This window comes from Pseudorasbora parva, chromosome 16, assembly GCF_024679245.1.
Source record: "Pseudorasbora parva isolate DD20220531a chromosome 16, ASM2467924v1, whole genome shotgun sequence".
Lineage (NCBI taxonomy): Eukaryota > Metazoa > Chordata > Actinopteri > Cypriniformes > Gobionidae > Pseudorasbora > Pseudorasbora parva.
This window is the reverse complement of record NC_090187.1, coordinates 16526354-16549300: the sequence shown is the minus strand read 5'-3', so window position 1 is coordinate 16549300 and position 22947 is coordinate 16526354. Positions and strand designations below refer to the sequence as shown.

Genomic DNA, 22947 nt, shown 5'->3' with positions numbered 1-22947 from the left:
TACTTTGTCCACATTTCCATGCTCACCCTGTCTTTTAGAAATTATTACATTTATCAAATTAATAAGAGATTAACACTCAACTTTTAACCTCTTTAGCACATCCAAACATCTGGGGGATTTCCTGGTAGGGGGCTTGACTAAATGACCCCTATGGCTGTCCATGTAACTGCCACCACAAAAATCTAATATCCTATGTCACACTGCAGGACAGCTTTTGTGTTTCAAAACTAAATGTACTGTAAATATTATTTTAGTACTTTTTAGCATTTTGAAAACTTTAAGTACATACTTATAAAATAATGCCAAGGCATTTATTAGCTGCTCCAAGCATATCTGCTTTATTTTACTAATATTTACATTTGATGAGTCATCAATGTTACAGTCACACCGCAGGGCATTTTGCTATTCACCTTGAAATATGAAGGAATTATGTACTGCAACGTGTCAATTACATCACACAACTCAGATTGTCATTTGTCATATATCATTTGAAAGGTCTCACGGAGTAGAACACACAACAAGCATTATTGTTTTGGCTTTTGACTAAAATTGAGCGAGTTGTAAGTTAAAGGGGGGATGAAACACTCAGTTTCAGTCAATCTCATGTCAATCTTGACTACCTCTAGAGTAGTATTGCATCCTTCATATCTCCAAAAAGTCTTTAGTTTTATTATATTTATAAAAGAAAGATGAGCTGTACCGAATCTTTCCGGAAAAAAACTGAGCGGCTGGAGCCTGGAGGCGTATTGTGTGGGCGGAGCTAACGAATGATGAGCGCGTAGCTACTGCACGAGAGCGTTAAGCGTGGAAAAGAAAACTTTACCCTAAATAAACCATGGCTATCAATCAGATTAAACTAATACATAGCCAGCGCGCAGCAGACTGGAAGAGTGGTACCTCAAAAGCCGCTGGCTCTCTTCCCCTCAGAAGCCCGTGCCTTTCTTCCCTGAGGTTACATGATGAGCTAGCCAAGTCATGGAAGTTGCCCTACTCTGCTCGCGCGAAGTCCATCTTTTCCCCAGCGTTCTCAACCGTCGACAGCGTGAAGGAAAAAGGGTACGAGTCTCTTCCCCCCCTAGAGGCCTCAAGAGGACGGCAGGCCAGGGCGCAGCACCCTTCCAAGCCCTGCCACACCACCTCAGCTCTCGCAGGCCGAGCATACGCCTCCGCCGGCCAGGCCACCTCAGCTCATCATACCATGGCTGTCCTTCAAGTGTTCCAGGCCAGACTTCTCCGCTCCTTGGACGAGTCTGTCCCCGACTCCGAAACTTTGAAGTACCTTCGCAGCACGACCGACTTAGCCCTTCGTGCTACTAAGGCCACCACGCAAGCCATTGGGAAGAATATGGCGAACCAGATGGCCTTAGAGCGGCACCTTTGGTTGAACTTGACCGAGATGAAGGACGCAGATAAAGCCCCCCATAAAGCCCCTGGATGCCCCCATCTCTACCACGGGTCTCTTCGGTCCATCGGTGGCGGGATTCGCGGAGCGTTTCACCAAAGCGCAAAAGGCATCGCAGGCCATGAGACACCTTGCCTAAGCACTCCACAGGCAACCCTTATCCGTGCTAGCTCCAACCACTATCGTTTTGGGCTCAGGCCTGGCAGGCTTCCCGTGAGTCACGTGCTTCGCACCGAGATTTCAAAACCCGTTCACCCATATCTAAGCGAGTCGGGCTTCTACAGCTGATACTTCCTCGTTCCGAAAAAGGACGGAGAGCTCAGGCCCATCCTAGATCTAAGACATTTGAACAAAGCTCTGATGTCTCGCTCTTTCAGAATGCTGACGGTGAAAAAGATCCTGGTGCATATTCGCCCCGAGGACAGTTTTTTCACAATAGATCTGAAAGACGCATACTTTCACGTTCAGATAGCCCCCCACCACAGGCCATTCTTGAGATTAGCCTTCGAGGGGTAGGCTTATCAGTACAAAGTCCTGCCATTCGGGTTGTCCCTAGCACCCTGCACGTTTACAAAGTGCATGGACACGGCATTAGCCCCGCTCAGACTGAAAGGGATGCGTGTACTCAACTACCTCGACAACTGACTTGTGATAGCTCAGACCCGAGCACAATTATTAACACACAGATCCTGGCTCCTCAACCACTTATACTGATTGGGTCTCAGGATCAATACTGCCAAAAACTTGCATTCCCCTGAAACGTTTTATAGAGAATGCTCGGCCTTATGGCCTCGGCATCGTCAGTACTCAGGCTGGGGCTGTTACACATGCACCCCATCCAGCATTGACTACACGCCCTCATTCCGCCTCATGCATGAAAATGGGGCCGGCTTCCCGTCAAAGTGAACCACAGCTGTATCAAAGCTCTGGCTCCTTGGAGGGAGACAGTGTGGTATCGGAGGGGTGTGCCTATGGGCACAGTCACGAGGTTGAATGTAGTCTCGACAGATGCTTCCACTCGAGGGCGGGGCGCCCTACACGAGGGCAAGCCGATCTCTGGTCTGTGGACAAAACCAGAGAAGCGGCTGCACATAAACTGTCTAACTCTCTAGAGATGAAAGTGGTCGCCCTATCGCTAAGAGCTTTTGTTCCACACATAAAGAACCACCACGTCTTGGTCTGTACAGACAACATGTCTGTACAGACCAACATGGTGGTAGCGTATATAAATCGCCAGGGTGGCCTGAGATCAGACTCTCTTCACCGTATGGCGATGCAGCTCCTTTTACGGGCAGAGCACAACCATAGCTCCCTAAGGGCGGCTCTCGTGCCAGGTATTCTGGATCTGGGTCCGGATATGTAATCCAGAGGACCCATTCCCCCAGGGGAATCTCTTCACCCACAAACGATTCAAATAATTTGGAACACCTTCGGCAGAGCAGAAGTAGATCTCTTTGCCTCAGAAGACAATACTCACTGCCCGATATTTTTCTCCAACAGAGTGATGCCCTAGCCCACGTCTGGCCCAGATGTCCTCTATATGCTTTCCCCCCGATCGCGATGCTGCTCCAGACCATCAAAAAGATCAGGGAGACAGTATCCACAGTGCTTTTAATAGCCCAGCTCTGGAGGAACTGCACATGGTTCTCCGATCTGATTCAACTGTCAGACACAGCCCCATGGCACATTGCGCTGAGGAAAGACCTCCTCACGCAGGCGAAGGGGAAGATCTGGCATCCCAGTCCCGAGCTATGGGCCCTCCATGTATGGCCCATCAACAGGTATCCGGAAACCTCTCTGACAGAGTTATGAACTCTATTTTGGAAGCTAGATCCCCCGCGACCAGACGACTCTATTCTCTGAAGTGGTCAGTGTTTTCTAACTGGTGTGCTGCGCGAAACATCGACGCACACTCATGCAATGTGGCAGAAGTGCTTGCTTTTCTCCATGAGCTAATGGACGCAGTCTGTTCCCCCTCCACGCTCCATGCAAGTTTATGTCGCCGCCATAGCAGCTAACCACGCTCAGATCGCGAGACATTCACTAGGGAAAAGTGAGCTCATTGTACATTTTTTTAAAGGGGCTAGGAGATTGAACCTGCTTCCCCCTTCCTCGGTCCCTATTTGGGACCTCGCCGTAGTTTTGAGGACGTGAAGCGATTCTGCCCTGTCAGAGCATGGGGATTGTATCTAGAGCGTTCAACCCCCTTCAGGCAGTCGGACCAGTTCTTCATTTGCTTCGGCGACCGCACTAAAGGTTGTTCTGTCATGAAACAAAGACTCTCACACTGGATAGTGGATGCGATTTCACTAGCTTATAGGTCTAATGCTGCCTTCACACCGCACGCGAATTACAAGAATAAATCGCGGTATTCGCGCAAATTTGGACACGTGAACAATTTGAATGCATTCGCTTCATTCGCGCATGAAATTCGCTTCATTCGCGTGACATTCACTACACAACAGACGTGAATTTGCGTCATGGGAGGGGGTTCTGCCAGGCAGCGGCAGTCGGCAGAAGGACTAGCCGAGTTAAGGCTTCTCTAACCAGGGTTGATGAGCGCTGAGCTCCGGTGATTGCCTGGGTCTCACACCTCCGAAAACACCATATCAAATTTTCAAATAGGAGCTCTCTTAATAAATAAATCACATATTTGAGCTTTAAACAACTACATTCTCGCCTGAAAAACTATTAAAACTACATTTTGTGACACAATACACTAGTATTTTTAAATTACTCTGGCCTCTGGGTTTCCCCTATGGGTTTCCCATCCGTCACTTCACCACGTGACAGCAGTAAGCAGGCTCCTCATTGGTTAATGCGGCGCGAATATCCGCCAAAGTTCAGATTTTTCAACTTGAGCGAATCACGCGTTCAAAACGCTCAATTCGCGTGATCCATCCACTTTTATCAGATTCTACAAATTGGAAGTCCCAGCTCTACAAGCAGGGCTTCTCTCCGTCTTAGGCTCTAGCTAGACCCTGTCAACATGATTGCTTATTGTGTCGGCCTATACACAAATAGTCCCCAGGCACCATTCACCCTACCATAGATCCGACTATGTCCGATCTAATGTTCAAAAGAACCAACTCTTCCGGTTCTATTCATTCCCCTTATGAAGCCTGCCTATGTCGGTCTCTCTAGAGATTTTTTTACACATTCTAAGGGGAATACTGGGTCAGTCAGCACACACAGCGTTCTACATTTTGTTCCCATACACAATACGAAGGACCTCTCGATAGGAAACTTTCGTAACCTTGGTTCCCTGAGAGAGGGAACGGGTATTGCATTCAGCGCCATGTTTGTGCTTCTCAGGTATTGCTTCAGTCGATTTTTAAAACCTGATACCTATGGCAAATCAGGGTCTTATATAGCCTACAGCATGGCTATTCAAATCTTACCCTGGAGGGCCAATGCGGTGCAGAGTTTAGCTCCAACCCTAATCAAACACACCTGAACATGCTAATCAATGTCTTCAGGATCATTAGAAAATCACAGGTGAGTGTGTTTGATCAGGGTTGGAGCAAAACTCTGCACCGCATTGGCCCTCCAGGGTAAGATTTGAATAGCCCTGGCCTACAGTATGCTAATATAAGCCCATTTTTCTGCGGTCTCTCTGGAGCGCCCCCATTGGATCGTTCCTCTCAGCCACCTCACCATAGGTTCCTGCAGTTGCCGCAGCCCGGCCAATCAGAACGCTCCTCACGCCATGCTATTGCCGTGCAGCGACACTGCACTTTACATATGTAACAATATTGACTATGAGTTTAATGTCTCAGGGAATAATTAACTCAAAAGTGATTCAATATTCAATATTCATGAATTTATGAATATAATTTGCTAGTCGTTCATTACGTTATTTAAATTTTCCGATAAGGAAAATGTTTAATTAAATACAAGTAACCCTTTACGGAATTGCTTGAAATGATCCTACTAAGTTTGTCCTGCAAATTAGTTATAGACTTTCAAATCAATTCTCAATAAGGGATTACTGCTTTATGAGTGCATAAGAAACATTAACTTTACTGATCAGGACAAATTAATATTTCATATGTTCGTACAGTTTACGTTACTAAAATAGTAGCATAAGGCAGCTTTAGGTAACGTTAGGATCATAAGTTTCATTGACTTTGTGTATGTGGAAGAGTAACAGATTCAATTCCAAAATCTTTTGGAAGTTTAATAAACACAGACTAAAGATAACACTACAATTCACACAGAAAGTACATACTAAATATGCATAAAGAGAGTAGAAATATAGATAGTAAACTAAAAGAATATGGTACATAAACGATGAGAATGGAAGGAAACAGAAATAAAGGGAGAGAGAGAGAGAGAGAGAGAGAGAGAGAGAGAGAGAGAGAGAGAGAGAGAGAGAGAGAGAGAGAGAGAGTTCACTTCAGTTCGTTACACAGAGCCCTCACGGAGTTAAACTTGTCCCAAACGGAATAACACGACCTTTTTAACAGCAGCTTGGATTGTAGAAATAAGAATACTTGCTTTGGTTTTGGCTTCTCGCGTGTGTGCGTGTATTCTGAGTTCAAATGTCCTGCTTGTCCGGTGGTTCTTTTCGAGGTCGGTTTTGTGTGGTGGGTCTCTTGGAAGTGTGCTGAATTCTCCTCTCTGAAGAATGCCCTCGGGGGCTGGAAAGTTGGTGGCAGATTGCCTACGTCCGTGGCGACGCAATGCAAAAGGCAAAAAGTGAGGGTCACATTGGCATTTGTAGATCAGGTAGAGCGACGCCCATTTCCTGGATGGTCCAATCGATCAAAGCGTTTTCGGCGCGAAACAAAGTTCTTTGTTCGGCTGAGTTCCTCCTCCTGGCTGTTATCCGGGGAAGATATGCTCATGCATTTTTCTTTACAACGCTGGTATTTTTGTAATAATGCATGTTCTGTAAATTCTTTTTACAAGATTCGTTACGATCGCATTTTTCTGATTACAAGGATACCATGGATCATAAGTCTGAGATCTGGGAATACACAAATACAGGCTTTCCACTGTCTGTTGGCCTGCACAGCTTGAGTTACATTCATATAATCCTCCTAATTATTTCAGACACATATAAAAACACTTCAAGCAGAAAAGCATACATTTAATACGTTTTTGGGGTGGCTTTTAATCATACATTCCTCTGATACTGGTGGAGCTCTATGTGTGTGTGTGTTTGGGGTGTCAGATATCGTGCAGGGCCATTTGGGGGGCAATAAAAGTCACTACGGAGCCTGCTTGTTATCTCCCAAGGGAGATCAAAGAGTGGTCTTTCAGACATCGTGGCGCCATTGCGATCATCAATCGTATTAACATGATCTGATAACGCGCCTCACGAGAGGCGAGAGAAATCTGGCCGTTTGCCAGATGGACAGACACCGTCATTGTGGCTACACATAGATACCTTTATTAATAAAGTTTTGCTTCATATTTTCGAGAAAATGAGTTTTTCAACAATTTGAATGCATTCGCTTCATTCGCGCATGAAATTTGCTTCATTCGCGTGACATTCACTACACAACAGACGTGAATTTGCGTCATGGGAGGGGGTTCTGCCAGGCAGCAGCAGTCGGCAGAAGGACTAGCCGAGTTAAGGCTTCTCTAACCAGGGTTGATGAGCGCTGAGCTCCGGTGATTGCCTGGGTCTCACACCTCCGAAAACACCATATCAAATTTTCAAATAGGAGCTCTCTTAATAAATAAATCACATATTTGAGCTTTAAACAACTACATTCTCGCCTGAAAAACTATTAAAACTACATTTTGTGACACAATACACTAGTATTTTTAAATTACTCTGGCCTCTGGGTTTCCCCTATGGGTTTCCCATCCGTCACTTCACCACGTGACAGCAGTAAGCAGGCTCCTCATTGGTTAATGCGGCGCGAATATCCGCCAAAGTTCAGATTTTTCAACTTGAGCGAATCACGCGTTCAAAACGCTCAATTCGCGTGATCCATCCACTTTTATCAGATTCTACAAATTGGAAGTCCCAGCTCTACAAGCAGGGCTTCTCTCCGTCTTAGGCTCTAGCTAGACCCTGTCAACATGATTGCTTATTGTGTCGGCCTATACACAAATAGTCCCCAAGCACCATTCACCCTACCATAGATCCGACTATGTCCGATCTAATGTTCAAAAGAACCAACTCTTCCGGTTCTATTCATTCCCCTTATGAAGCCTGCCTATGTCAGTCTCTCTAGAGATTTTTTTAATAAAAGTCACTACGGAGCCTGCTTGTTATCTCCCAAGGGAGATCAAAGAGGGGTCTTTCAGACATCGTGGCGCCATTGCGATCATCAATCGTATTAACATGATCTGATAACGCGCCTCACGAGAGGCGAGAGAAATCTGGCCGTTTGCCAGATGGACAGACACCGTCATTGTGGCTACACATAGATACCTTTATTAATAAAGTTTTGCTTCATATTTTCGAGAAAATGAGTTTTTCCCATACGCAATACTCGTTCCCTCTCTCAGGGAATCGAGGTTACGAAAGTAACCGAGTACGTTTTCCACATTAAATCAGATATTCGCATTTATCTGAACAAAAGCATCAGACTGGTGGTGCTTATAGAACAGAAGAGAAGAATAGAAGGTAAAACAGTAGGCCAAATACTTTTGAAAATGTCTGTATAGGACACGCCTAGAATGCTAGGGCCCTCCTTGTAAAGAAATTTATTTAATTATACAACTTAAATAGTTGTGAGCTATTTATGACATCAAATTTTGGACAACAAATAGCATATATTTAATGTGACCCCATATAATTATGTTAATATTTGTTTTTCTTTTTTTCTTTTTTTTTGAAATGACGTATGGAAGCCCGTTTCGGCCACTAAATAAAAAAATGAATAGAGTAATTGATACTTTTTATCTCAGAATTCTGACTTTTTTTTCACAATTGCGAGTTGTAAAGTCACAATTCATACTTTTTTTTCTCACAATTGTCTCACAAATGCGTGATATAAAGTCAAAATTCTGAGATATAAGCTCGCAATTGCTCAATATAAAATCACCATTCTGGCTTTTTTTCTCACAATTGTGAGCTACAAAGTCAAAATTATGAGATATAAAGTCTCAATTGCGTGATATAAAGTAAGTAATTTTGACTTTATTTCTCAGTCAAATTTGTGACTATATCACGCAACTATATCTCACATTGCTAGTTTATGTTATATACTTCAATAACTGAAGGAGACGTCACAAGCTTAGGAAATTTACTGAAGTATCAGTGTAGAACATACAACTTAATTCAGCCAGCGCTGGAACTTCTGACTAAAACACATATTCACTCCCCGAAGGGAAAAACAGGAAGCCCCCTCCCCAGTCTTGGGTCTCTTAAAGGAGCCAACTATTGCAAAGGTCCATCAATACATTACAGTTTATATCTCAGAATTCTGATTTTATAACTCGCAATTGTTAGAAAAGAAGTCTAAATTCTGAGATAAAAAGCCGCATTTACTCTTTTACTTTTTTTTTATTTAGTGGCGGAAACGGGCTTCCATACTTAATGACATATCCTATGAGAAACTTTGATTTCTCTAGGTGCCCTACGGTCCCTCCGGGTAATTATTCGCCCTTTGGACAATTAAGCGCATGGGGTTTTTTCCGCGAACCCACTATATGTACTTCCTCTATGTAATCAAAATCAAACAATTCTGACAAATCATCTTTACTCTTCATTTATTTGTTAAATCAAGTGTAAATTGCATTTGATAATTCTGACAATATATATTTTAATATGTAGATTTTACATATAAATAATGTAAATTATTAAAGCTACACTGTGTAACTTTTTTAGTTTATTCTTAGCTAAAAACGCTTAGTTCTTTCAAAAATATATGTGTTCATTAATGTATATTTACTTCTTTCAAGTAATAAAGTATTCTCGTAAGTTTATAAAATGCCATTGAAAATACATACGGGTGAGGGGTTCGAATGCTGGTCGCCATGTTGCCCCTCCATCTTGAAAGTACATTAGCCAAAGAGGGACATACCCATAAATTCAAGCTTCGCCTTTCGCGTTTTAACACTCGATGGCACCGTGTCGAATGTGAAGGGGATTGCCATGTTAATCTTGGACTAAATTGGCCACCGTAGGAGTTTCTGGATCATTTGCAGCGGTTTGATTGCACAAGATGGAAGTCCAGCCAGAAGAGCATTGCAATAGTCAAGTCTAGAAATGACCAGGGCTTGGACAAGAAGCTGTGTTGCATGCTCCGTAAGGAACGGTCTGATTTTCCTGATGTTGTGCAATCCAAACCTGCATGACTGGGCTGAGATGTGGTCTTTGAAGGACAGCTGGTCATCAAAGATTACTCCAAGATTTCTGACCGACTTTGAAGGGGTAATCAATGATGAACCTAGCTGGATGGTAAAATTATGTTGTATGAAATGGTTGGTTTCTTTATTGGTTTCTTTGGTTGGTTTCTTTATTTTATTTTGTACTATTTTTATCAATAAATCTCAGCAACAAAGGAAAAAAAAAACTGTGTTGATTTCTCCCTAAGATGGCTCATTAAGATTCAAGTTTCCTGGAAGTGGCTCAGCATGGCCCCACATTGTTTACATAACAAAAGCAACTGTTCACAGGTGATTAAGGATATTAGCCTAAAGCCTTCCAGCCCATCGGCTGTCCTGCGGGTTTTATAGGTAGAAAAGCCAAATGGCTGCTCTCTGGGACTTCTAGTGTTAAACGAAATCAGAACTGAGAGGAACAGAAACTATTATTCCCTGGACGGTCATATACCTTTCACCGCTAGATGGGGGAAAATATCACACAGTGTACCTTTAATAAATACATTTTAATGGACTAACTTTAACATGCAAACTTGTTAGTTTCACAAGGAATAACATATAAAGGTTGTAAATGTACATTGCTTATTGGTTTACAGAGGCAAAAAATAACTGTAAATATTAATAGTATTATAGTCAAATATATTTGTATAATGCTTTTCACATAAAATATTGTTTCATAGCAGCTTTACAGAAAGATGTATTGTTATGGCATTCGTCTTTTAATAATCAAGCAGCTGGGTGATAATGACAATTCAGGTTGATGATAGCTATATTGAATACATTAATTGTGAAGCATATAAATTAGTGCCATTTTAAGTGAGTAGGACTGTTTGAAATTACTCAGCAGGGAGGAGCATTGATGGTATATGTCAATAAAGTTGAGTAAATAATATACCCCAAAAAATAAAATAGATCATATAGTAGATTATTTTTTATTTTTTATTTTTATTTTTTCAAAATCTAAACTATTTAGGTTGTGCTTCTCTTCCCATGATTGCTTTTTTAGTGTTTCTCTCTGGGTGTAAAAGTATGATATAGCACTTTGGTGCAAATATAGCCACCAGTAATCCAAAACTAGAAGCTAAAATGGCAAAAATCTCTACAGCCACTGCATATTTCCCTGGTGAGCTGACATATGCTGGAACAAATGCAATCCACACAGCACAGAAGATCAACATACTGAAGGTGATGAATTTTGCTTCGTTAAAATTATCTGGAAGATTTCTCGCCATGAAGGCTAAGAGGAAACTTACTGCTGCCAACAGTCCAATGTATCCCAACAGCATAGAAAAACCAGCCACTGAGCCAATAGCACATTCATATACTGTTACAGAGCGTATATAGTGGTTGTTTTTATGGGGTGTTGGAGAGGCAGTTGATAGCCAGACTGCACATATCACAACCTGGATGGCTGTTAGGATCAAAACTGTGCACCGTTGTTGAACTGCTCCAAACCATTTCATTGCGCCTTTTTCTTCTGGTCGAGATGACTTAAACACGGCTATTACCACCATAGTCTTGACCAGGATGCTGGAGATGCACAGGACAAAGCTAATGCCAAACACAGCATGTCTTAACTGACACGTCCACAACTGTGGCTGACCAATGAACAGCAGCACACAGAGGAAACACAGTTTGAGAGACAACAGCAGCAGGAAGCTGAGCTCTGAATTGTTGGCGCGCACTATGGGAGTGTTACGGTGATGAGTAAAGATGACCATCACAAGAGCACAGAAGCAGGTGCCAAGCAGAGATGCAGTGGTAAGAGAGATGCCCAGAGGTTCCTCATAAGACAGAAACTGAACTTCTTTGGGGATACACTGATTCTTATCTGTATTGGACCAGAACTCATCTTGGCACACAATGCACTCAATAGCATCTGTGAGTGAGAATAAGAGAGAAGGTGAGAATTTAAGAATTAATTATATTGCCAGCAATAATCTGCTCACCTGTTGTATTAGAAATCTCTCCATCTCCGCATGGCAAGCAGTCAAAACAGCAGACAGGAAGGCCCTTTCGAGTGGCTCGTCTGGTTCCTGGAGTGCAGCTTTCACTGCACACAGACCGTGGGGGCTGAAAGAGACACCATCAGTTATTATATCTTTTATAAACTTTGCCTTTCCATTAATATATTCTCATTTGTTATATTAGCTTTGACTTTAATGCAGACTATATCTGCAAAAAGGATAACAATAGCATGCAATGTTGATTACTTTTTTTGTCTCAAAGTTCCAGTATATTGCATCCTCCTCCAGTGTGAGCACCATTCCTGTTTCTGGCCCTTCATTTACTACACCAACTGTGTACATACTTATTGATCCGTCTGATCTTGGCTGCCAGTTCATCACATCATAGATGGCCAGAGCATCTCCATTTTTGTCAAATGACACATGATCCCCAAAGCCTGTGGTGAAGTTCACTTTCTGTAGGTAGTGAACCAGCTGTATAGTTTGTAAACAGTACAGGGGTTTACATGTTGCACTATTTATTTTTGTGTCTAGTTGCAAAGCTATAAATCACCCCTTACGAAACAAAAATATATTGCAATATATTTGAAAATATCATGCAATATATTCACATATATGGGATTTAATATTTATATTTTCCAATATATTGCAATATATTGAAAGCGGCAATCATTTGTATATTTTGCAATATATTGCATGAATATATAATATATTTTATAATACCATCAATATATTATTCCATATATTAAAATATATTTCAATAAAATATATTGGTAAATATATTTTCCTTTCGTAAGGGACTGTAGAGCTGCTTTGAGAAAAAAGCTGTATTGTACAAGTTTTATGTAAACATGCACTATATATTTTTCTTATAATATGTCTTACCTGCCAGGGTTTCAAGTTTGTTATGTCAGCACATCTGTTACCATTGAATGGACCTCTACCCTCCTCACACTGAACCAGATCATGAAGTGCATGTGCTAGAGCATAAACTGCCTTATACACATTATAAGATGGTCTCAACTCTGAAACATCAGTGTATGGTGTGTCTGTCATGCTCAGATCCTCATGTCCTGTACACACTGTTCTCTCTTGATCTCCATCAAAACTGCAACCAAACATGTCCTCCCAGAAGATCCTCAACATATTATTTCTTTGATCATTGTTGGGACGAAGAGATAACAGAAAGTCATAAAGTCCCTCAATCTCTCCACGTCTAATGGCAATGCTCAGTGTTCCCCCAAGGAAGGGCAGAAAACGTGGTGTGTGAAACACAGGTGAAGTAGCCCAAGATTCGCTTGCAATCCACTGCCTGCCTGTCATGTTCTGCAACATCACCTCATCCATCAAAGGTGTCACTAAGGATAAAGGGGAAATAACGACCACCACTCTAGCTGTAGAGGCCTGAATCACTCCCAGTACATGCTGAATATATTTGGGGTTGTTATCATATAGTAGAATTTCAGAAAAAGCTACACAATATCCAGACAGCTGCATTTCCTGTTGGAAGGACTGAGCAGCATAGATGCCGTAGTCATCATCACTGTAGAGGAGACCAACCCAGGTCCATCCAAAATGCCTCAAGATCTGAACCATTGCCCGCACCTGGAAGGCATCACTAGGGATTGTTCTAAAGAAGGATGGGTACTTTTTTCTGTCACTCAAACAGGAGCAGGTGGCGTAGTGGCTGACCTTATTAATGGAGATGGAGAGGGAGGAAAACATTTTAAAAAATAGTGACGATCAACATAGAAATGGTCAGTGACATTGTAATTTTTGTAACACAAGCAGATGAGACAGGAAACACACACACACACACACACACACACACACACACACACACACACACACACACACACGTATGAACATGTGCAAAAACATGAATATAGTGCATTTTGTTACTTTTTTACATCCCATCTTACTATAGGTACTCGAAACAGCCCCAGGACACTGGAAATTGCAATGGATTGAGTTGAACTAGGATCCCCCACTATTCCAATCACCGGCGGAGGGCCAGTGCAGTTGAGATTGGAGAGGGACTCTTCAGTCCCACTAGCCAGGGAAATGGCAGCCCGGAAAGACATTCCCAGCATCACACAGTTGTCATAAAGATGGTAACCAAGTGTGATATTAGGCAATAGATTGGGATTCTTATTGATCTCATTAATTGCAAAAGCCATGGTCTGTGCATGCTGGAAGCCTTCCATATTAAATCTAAGGAGAAAAAAAACAAGATAAATGTTGACATTTAATGAGATTAAAATGACAAACTAATAAATGCATTAATACACAGCAAATACATCAGAGTTCACACTAATGGATCCCTTCTATTGTGCACACTTCCTTAAATATACAATTGTTTTTGTCAATATAACATTACTGCTGTCAGCTCGTCATATTTACACATCAGCAAAATAACTGAGGTAAAAGAGGGCAAGAAGAACATTGCATTTATATTTCTTCTTTTCTCCTTGTTGTTCTAATTGTTGTAAAAACCTTTCTTATTTTATAGTTATGCAGTCAGTCTGACTCACACTTCACAGTATGGTGCTTCTGGCTCTGTTCTAAAGCTCAGCTCTGGGAACACTGTGAAAAAGTGAACTTCAAATAGTCCTCCAAGTATAACATCTCCATCCTGGTACATGCCATTCAACTTGAAGTGACCCTGGAGCTGACAGGTATCTGATCTGAGAACTGAAGCTGCAGGGATACAGTCAAAGAGCAAGTATATAGAAATATACAGAGTGATCCACATCCCTCTCTCTTTCTGAGCCACTCACCCTCTCAGCTTGTATGGGTTGTTACTTTAAAAGAGCAGGCGGTGCCAAGTGGCCATCAATCAGGACATCACCTTCCCATCGCTTTATGATGGGAAATGTACTGATGAATTAATAGATATTATATATGTGCACAGTGACTTGCTTTTCAAATGTCATATTTTTAGACAAGAGGCTGAGCTGAGAAACAACTAGTTTTACTGTATTTTATAAAACAAGGACCAATTATATCTGAGCAATAAACGTTTAAATCAGTGATGTTACCATAGTACACTGATGCTATCAGATGGTGATGCTAATATGTCTATGAGTTTGTATTATATTAAATTTGATCCCCATATGCATATTTAATGGTGTTTACTAGTTATTGCATCTGGGCGTTATACAGTGCATCTGGAAAAGTATTCACAATGCTTCACCCACATTTTGTTATGTTACAGCCTTATTCCAAATTGTATTAACCCTTTGACATGTACGATCAAACCCACTTGATCATTCTATGCTGGTCTCTGGTGCGTACGATCATACCGGTGTGATTAGAACGCTCAGTGATCAACTGCCAAATTCAAAATTTCAAATCTGCTTTAGCGCGCTGAGCCAAAGACTAAGTGAGTGAAAGACTGACTTAGCTCAGTGTCTTTTAATGTTTATTTTAGGTTTCATTCAAATTACACAAACACAAAAATATCCGCAAACACAAAATATAGTTTGTAATTGCATACTAATATATATAACAGCAAGATATCAGTGTTGTAAATGGCCTATGATAACATTACCGATCAAATGACAATAATTTTCTACACTTTGACGTGAACGATCAGTCTAGACTGTTCCATCACGTAATGTCACATATATCAGGAGAAGAGGGTGATCTTGTATTGTAAATCCAGCTGGCTTCGGCTCTCTGGCACTGTTGTAAACACATAACGTTAATGACGGCATGGGCGCCTATAACGTTAGCCCTCTATAACATTACAGATCAACTAACACAATTATTTACTACCGTTTGATGTGTACGATCAGTCTAGGGCTGTTCTCTCATGTAATGTCACAAATAATCAGGAGAAGTGGGTCATCTTGTGTCGCAAATCCAACTGACTTCACCTCCCTGGCACTGTTGTAAACACATGACGGCACCCCACCCACAGCTTGTGATAAATTACATAGCAACTAACATATATATTTTTAATAAACCATAAGGAGTTAACTTGCATGCATTTAATTTAGTTAACAAGTTTGAGAATATTTTGTATGAAAAAAAATAAAAAAAATTTTTTTGGATTGCAACATTTTGCATCATGCATTGCAAACATTTTTCCCCGCTGACAAGTTGTCACTGCTACCTCACACTCCTGTTGGTACCAACTGCAGACACAATTTTAATACAATTTACTAGTTTTTAACTACTTCAGAGAAAATGGCAGACAATTTATTTAAAAGAAGACAACTGACAAGTGAGGAAATGCAAATAATTCTGATGAGGATAATTTTGACAGTGAGGCAGAGATTGACAGCGATGAAGACCTTCCCCCAAACCTTGAAGCTCTTGACAACATTGAGGGTGAAGAGGAGACTTCTTCCACAACGCCAGAGCATATTTTACCTTAAAATGACGCAGCCGAAGTGAGCTTGTCATCCTGGAAGGTAACCAACCTTTTTAATCCTCCTGCCCCAGGCAATTTTGATAACCAACATTGTGGAGTGCAAAAGTCACCAGAATCCCCCAGTGAGGTTTTAAATTGTTCTTCACTGAAGAAGTTGTCGGAGAAATTGTGGAGGAAACAAACCGCTATGCCTCTGACTTAAAAGGAAAAGAAGTGAGGGAAAAAAATGGTTAAATGGGTTCCAACAAATATCCCTGAAATGTACACATTTTTAGTGGCAGTTCTCCTTATGGGGGTGATTAACAAGCCATCACTTCGGGATTACTGGCACACAGGCCCAATGCTCTTGACACCATTTTTCGGGTCTTTGTTTTCACAGGACCGATTCCTTCTGCTCCTCTGCTGTCTTCACTTCGCAAACAATGCAACAGCAGTTTTAAATGTCCCTCTGAAAAAAAATCATCTCTGGTTACGACTGTAACCTTAGTTCCCTGAGAACAGGGAACGAGACACTGTGTCAGCTGACGCTACGGGGAACGCCTCCAGCGTGACCGGTGTCTGAATCGCTATCCAATCACATCAATCCTATTGACCAGCGACAGACTCTGACATCATCAACATGCGACCAGGAAGAATATAAGGGCGCCGTGCAGACACAACAGTATCCACTTCGTCTGAAGGGACTGATCGCAGACAGGACCAGAGGCATGGCGACGTGACGAGGCCTACTGCTACCACAGCAGGCCCTCAGGGAGGCCTGGTGAGGCCTACTGCCTGCCGTCCAACACCTTAAGCCCAGGAATACCCCCTCAAGGGAAGCCCGGCAAGGCCTGCTGCACCCCAGCAGGCCCTCAGGGAGGCCTACTAACTGGGCTTGCAGCCATGCCAGCAATGAATGGTACAAAGCTTGCTGGTAGGTTGGATGAATGCTGGCCACTCTGAGTCAAGCTGACAGTGGCTGTCTGCTTGGCTGACGAAGAACTAGTTCTCAAAGGGGAACTCACCCTCTCGCTTCTGGTACATCATGATAGTTTCCATCAGCATATCTTAGTGTCGATGCCTGGCCAGGCGCAAACATCTCATCGACTGGCGGCATCGACACATACCCCGCATCGACCACTCCCTCGAGTTCGACATCGAGGCTGGTGATGAAGATATTGTGTCGCCGCTTCATCCACCCGTCAATGAGGAGCTAGTGGAGGTGTTGAGAGGTGCAGTGGCTAAATTAAACATTGAGCTGGATGATCGCTTTCTTTCACGCCGGGCTCCAACACCTCGCCGGGGCTTACAATTTTTTCCAGACCTGAACAATGAGTTGTGCAGGTCCTGGAATAGGCCATATTCTGTGCGCGTCTCCAATCCCCGGTACTGGATTATTCAAACGTGCTGGGGCGCACGAGGCTGGTTATGGGACGATGCCGCGGGTGGAAGATGCTCTCGAAAGCTATCTTTCGCCCGAATCTGCATCGTCCCTTAAAGCCCCGGTACTGCCCACCAAGCCATGCCGCGATACATCCGCGTTGGTGGGCAGGGCATATATGGTGGCTGGGCGGGCTGGTAGTTCCCTGCATACACTTTCCATCTTGCAGGCCTACCAGGCCGACCTCCTAAAGGAATTAGACGAGGGAGAGGGGCCCTCTCCGGAGGATATTTTAGAGCTCCGGAAAGCTGCCGATTTGTCTCTCCGCATCACCAAGGAGACGGCCCGTGCCATCGGCCACTCCATGGCTTCGATGGTGACTGTGGAGAGACATCTTTGGCTAAATCTATTGGAGATGAAAGAAAAGGATAAAACCTTTCTCTTAGATTCCCTGATTTCGCCTTCGGGTCTGTTCGGCGACGCCATTAATACCGTCGTCGACAGATTCCAGGAGGCGGAAAAAACAACAGCTTTCCGTCAGTTCCTCCCTCTGCGTCCTAAGGGAAAGGCTGCCCCAAGTGGGCAGCCTCAGCCGTTGACTAGCTCCTCGCACCGGCAGGTGCAAAAGGAGAGCGTTGCCTTTAGAGCCCCTCCTCCGGGAGCCTGAAAACAAAGGCGGCGCTCTCAGCAGCAGCAGTCTTCGAGGCCGAAGGGCGATCTGGGGAATGTCCTTCTCGCTAAGAAGGCTGCTGGGAAGAGGTCCTAGCTGCGGCAGGGCTTCTAAGAGCGGTCCCTCCCGCGCGGGTGCAACCGAGGTTGTTTTCCGTGCGGCGCTCTTGGGAAAACGATGTGGTAATCCCGCCGTAACTGACACTTCGGGCCACATCGTTTTCCCATGGGCAAGTGCTGTCCCAGTCGCCTCGAAAAAGACCTGCGACGGGACGGCACTTGTCTCCACGCACCGAAAATCGTTGCCAGCTGCTCCCTGCCGGGGTTCCGCTTCAGGGGGCTGGAAACGAGATTCAAGTAACACCCGAGGTCAGCCTCGTGAGGCTGATTCCCTTAGTAGATTATCTCGGCGCATGGAAATGCCTTCCGAATATATCAACATGGGTCCTGCGTACTGTAGAAATAGGGTACAGACTGCAGTACGATCACCCCCCTCCAAAATTGAATGGGGTGACATGGACTGCAGTGTTGCCACAGCGGGTTCAGGTAATGGAACAAGAAGTAAAATCCTACCTGGAAAAGGAAGCCATAGAAAAGGTTCCGATGACGGAGAGGGAGGCCGGGTTCTACAGCCGGTACTTTATAGTTCCAAAAAAGGATGGAGGGCTTCGGCTGATTTTAGATCTAAGGTATCTGAACCGGTCTCTGAGGAGATTCAGGTTCAATATGTTAACTATCTCTACCATCGTGACTCAGATCCAGCCAGAGGACTGGTTCGTCACGATACATTTAAAAGACGCCTATTTCCATATATCCATCCTTCCATGCCACAGGAAGTTTCTGAGGTTCCAATATCGTGTACTTCCATTCGGTCTAGCTCTTTCCCTTCGCACGTTCACGAAGTGCATGGATTCAGCTCTAGTTCCTTTGAGACTTCAGGGCATTCGTGTACTGAATTATATCAACAACTGGCTAATCCTGGCAGAGTCGTACAAGATGGCAGTTCGACATCGAGATGTAGTTCTGTCACATCCAGTGCTTGGGGCTGAGACTCAACACGAAAAAGAGTGTGTTGCAGCGGGCCCAGAAGACGAATTTTCTGGGGGTCTTATGGGACTCGATTTCGATGCGGGCACAATTGTCCCCCGCTCGAATCGAGTTTTTTCCCGGATCTCTGCGGGCACCACGTTCTGGTCCACACGGACAATATGACAGTCGTGGCATACCTGAACCGCCAAGGGGGGTTGAGATCGCGCCGTCTGTGCAGACTGGCGCATCTCATGCTTCTTTGGTCACAAGAGAAATTGTTATCCCTCAGGGCAATGTACATCCCGGGAATACAAAATCAGGGGGCAGACATACTGTCGAGGCAGGGGCTGAGACCCGGGGAATGGCGGAAATTGTGTAGCCTCAAGTGGAATGCGTTCTTCACTTGGTGTAGTGAACGTGAGGTGGACCCAGTTAACTGCTCGGTGGCTTCAGTGCTGGAGTTCCTCCAAAATCGTTTCTCTGCAGGGCTTACCCCGTACACACTCAAGGTGTATGTGGCTGCCATTGGGGCTTTCCACACTCCTTTGGGTGATGGGCCGTTGGGTAGGCACCAGTTGGTTGTACGTTTCCTCCGCGGGGCTAGGAGGATGAGGCCTGTAGCTCGTACCAGGGTTCCTTCCTGGGATCTGGCGGTTGTTCTCGAAGGTTTGGCTGAGGCCCCCTTCGAGCTGCTTGAATCCATTGATCCTAAATATCTGACCCTTAAGGGGGCATTCCTTCTTGCTATTACATCTCTAAGGAGAGTGGGGGACCTTCATGCCTTGGCAGTTACGCTGACTTGCCTGGAGTTTGCCCCCGGCCATCCTGCACCCTAGGCCAGGCTATGTGCCTAAGGTGCCCTCTAATGTGGTCAGGTCTTTAGTGTTACAGGTTTTCCATCCTCCACCTCATGTGCCCCATTAGGGCCCTTTGAATATATCTAGAGAGGTCAGCACAGGGGAGGAAATCTGACCAGTTGTTAGTGTGTTTTGGTTCGCCTAAGAAGGGGTTGCCTGCTGCTTCTCCTACTATTAGTAATTGGATAGTGCAGGCTATTGCCTCGGCATATCAGGTGTGCGTTTTGCCTTTACCTATAGCCGTTAGGGCACACTCCACCAGGGGCATGGCCTCTTCGGTGGCGCTTCTTTCTCGTGTTCCAATGCAGGATATCTGTGAGGCGGCTGGTTGGGCCACTCAGCACACCTTTATACGGTTTTACAGCCTACACCTCCCTGTGACTCCCTGCACTAGGGTGCTCCAGTCCTAATTGCACCTGGTTTCCAGCTTCACATTAGGGCAGGCGTACCCTTGGTGTGGCCTAGTGGGTACTCGTTCCCCAAATTTGTCGTTTCGACGCAGTGCTCGTTCCCTCTCAGGGAACAAGGGTTATATACATAACCCGAGACGTTCACTAAGCTAGTCGTATCCAAAGCAGTATCTAAAGCTGTTACATTTTGACTACTCTCACATAAAGTCTGGCTGCGTGTCTCTAAATCGGAAATCTTCTCCGTCAGCCTGATTATTTCCTTACATTTATCACATGTGAAGCCCTGTTCACCAATGGAGATAGCTATGCTAAACATGAAGCATGCAGTGCAAGTGACAATGACAGGAGAAGACATGGCTTACCATATTTGTTGATGAACCCAAAACTTACCACAGTTGTTTGATGAAGTCTATTTAATAATCCAACTCACCACAGTTGTCTATTGAACTCAGAAAACAGGAGACCCGGGTGCCAGGATGGAAAGCTACCAGGCTAGCGAAAAGCTAACATGTGGAAGTGATTTAGAGCTAGTGATGTCAAATTTAACTTGATAGGCTATATTAAACAATATATGGTGATGAGTAAGTTATATTTAGCAGTATAGATAACAAAGAAAATATATCAAATAGAGATTCAAACAGCTATACAGAGCTATAAACACCGAGGCAGGCAGCAGCAGCAGGCAGACGAGCAACTGATCAGGCTATACACTATTAGAAAGTGTATATATGTGACCCCGTCTGTGAAACCCCGGCTAAAGTCGCAAAATTTAATTATGAGATTTTGATCATCAAAGTGCCATAGCCATAAAAATGACGAAAATAGGTAATTTGTGTTTATTGCTGTAAATTATAAATTATACCAAGGAATTTGAGATACAATTCCTAACATTATAAAAACTGAAATTAGTGATTTTATTGACACTACACTTAATACTTTTGCACAAAAAAAATATCAGATGCGGGCTCCCTAAACATCGATTATAATCATGTCAGGGGGTTTTCAGCGCAACAACACCAGCTGATATGTATGTTATTCAGTTCAGGAACTTCTTTTTTTACCATTAGAAAGAGAAAGACATTAATATCAATCGGCACGAGCGGCAATCAGGTCATCGCGTCTTAAGCCGGGTTCAGATGTCTCTGGAGATATTTTTGTGTCATCGCCAATATTTTAATATTTTCTTCTTTGTTTTGTAGCTCAACATTGTGCCAATAATAATCATCTTAATTTAAAGTCATATTAGGCCTGCTATGTGTCAATATAAAACATGTTGTGGATGGTAGTGCATCAATGCAGTGTTTCCCAACCGGGGTGCGCGGGGTGCCGCGTAAAAGGTTTTCAGCAGGCACGATCGTGGTTCATCTCACATCTGATGACGCATCTTTAATATGGGTTGTAACTTGAAAATAATGCGTTATGTATGTTTCTATCGATGGATAGGCTGCACGTGCTGGCTCCTCAGTGATAAATTACAACTGTGATAATAATAAAAGAAGTGGGCAAAACGGTCTATCTGTGTAAACTTTGTTTAATGCATGTGAGTGCTGCCTAACGCTAAGAGCCCAGTGTACTGCCCTGTATACTCACCTGTACACCCAAAGCTAAGAGCCCAGTGTACCGCCCTGTATACTCACCTGTACGCCTAAAACTAAGAGCCCAGTGTACTGACCTGTATACTCATCTGTACACCCAAGGCTAAGAGCCCAGTGTACCATCCTGTATATTCACTTGTACGCCCAAAGCTAAGAGCCCAGTGTACCGCCCTGTATACTCATCTGTACACCCAAGGCTAAGAGCCCAGTGTACCATCCTGTATATTCACTTGTACGCCCAAAGCTAAGAGCCCAGTGTACCGCCCTGTATACTCACCTGTACGCCCAAAGCTTAGAGCCCGGTGCACCGCCCTGTATACTTACTTGTGCGCCTAAAGCTAAGAGCCCAGTGTACCGCCCTGTATATTCATCTGTACGCCCAAAGCTAAAAGCCCAGTGTACCGCCCTGTATACTCACCTGTACGCTTAAAGCTAAGAGCCCAGTGTACCGCCCTGTATATTCACCTGTACGCCCAAAGCTAAGAGCCCAGTGTACCGCCCTGTACACTCACCTGTACGCCCAAAGCTTAGAGCCCGGTGCACCGCCCTGTATACTCACTTGTGCGCCTAAAGCTAAGAGCCCAGTGTACCGCCCTGTATACTCATCTGTACGCCCAAGGCTACGAGCCCGGTGTACCGTCCTGTATATGCACCTGTACGCCCAAAGCTAAGAGCTCAGTGTACCGCCCTCTATACTCACCTGTATGCCCAAGGCTGGGTAACGGGCAGATGCCTTCGTTCCCTCATCGTATGGTAGAAACCTTGGTTTCTGTCCCTAGGGTAGGGACCATGTATTGGGAGCACCATGTTGCCGGAAAACTTCAGTTCCAACAGCTGCATCCCTTACTGGTTGGGGCGCGGTCATGGAAGGCCGCGGGGCGAGAGGTCGGTGGGCGGCTCAGCATGCATCTTGGCATATCAATTGCCTAAAAATGCTGGTGGTCTAGAAAGCTCTGAAGAGTTTTCTTCCGGACCTCCGCGGCCA

The 22947-nt window shown here is 44.0% G+C and overlaps 1 protein-coding gene across 1 annotated transcript; it reads right to left on the bottom strand.

The window, feature by feature from the left end:
• Positions 1-10659: 10659 nt before the first annotated feature.
• Positions 10660-14416, bottom strand: LOC137043260 (extracellular calcium-sensing receptor-like). The gene is made up of 6 exons (XM_067419454.1): positions 14196-14416; positions 13584-13875; positions 12547-13353; positions 11908-12135; positions 11644-11767; positions 10660-11573 (listed from the first exon to the last, which is right to left on the bottom strand). The coding sequence occupies exons 1-6, from the start codon at positions 14414-14416 to the stop codon at positions 10660-10662; spliced, it is 2586 nt and encodes an 861-aa protein (XP_067275555.1).
• Positions 14417-22947: the final 8531 nt, after the last annotated feature.

Coding starts and splice junctions, on each gene's coding strand:
- LOC137043260 (XM_067419454.1), bottom strand. CDS start 14,416: ATGTGGATCACTCTGTATATTTCTATATACTTGCTCTTTGACTGTATC. Junction 13,876..14,195: donor GAAGCACCATACTGTGAAGT/GTGAGTCAGACT, acceptor TTTTCTCCTTAG/ATTTAATATGGAAGGCTTCC. Junction 11,574..11,643: donor AGAGATTTCTAATACAACAG/GTGAGCAGATTA, acceptor TCTCACTCACAG/ATGCTATTGAGTGCATTGTG.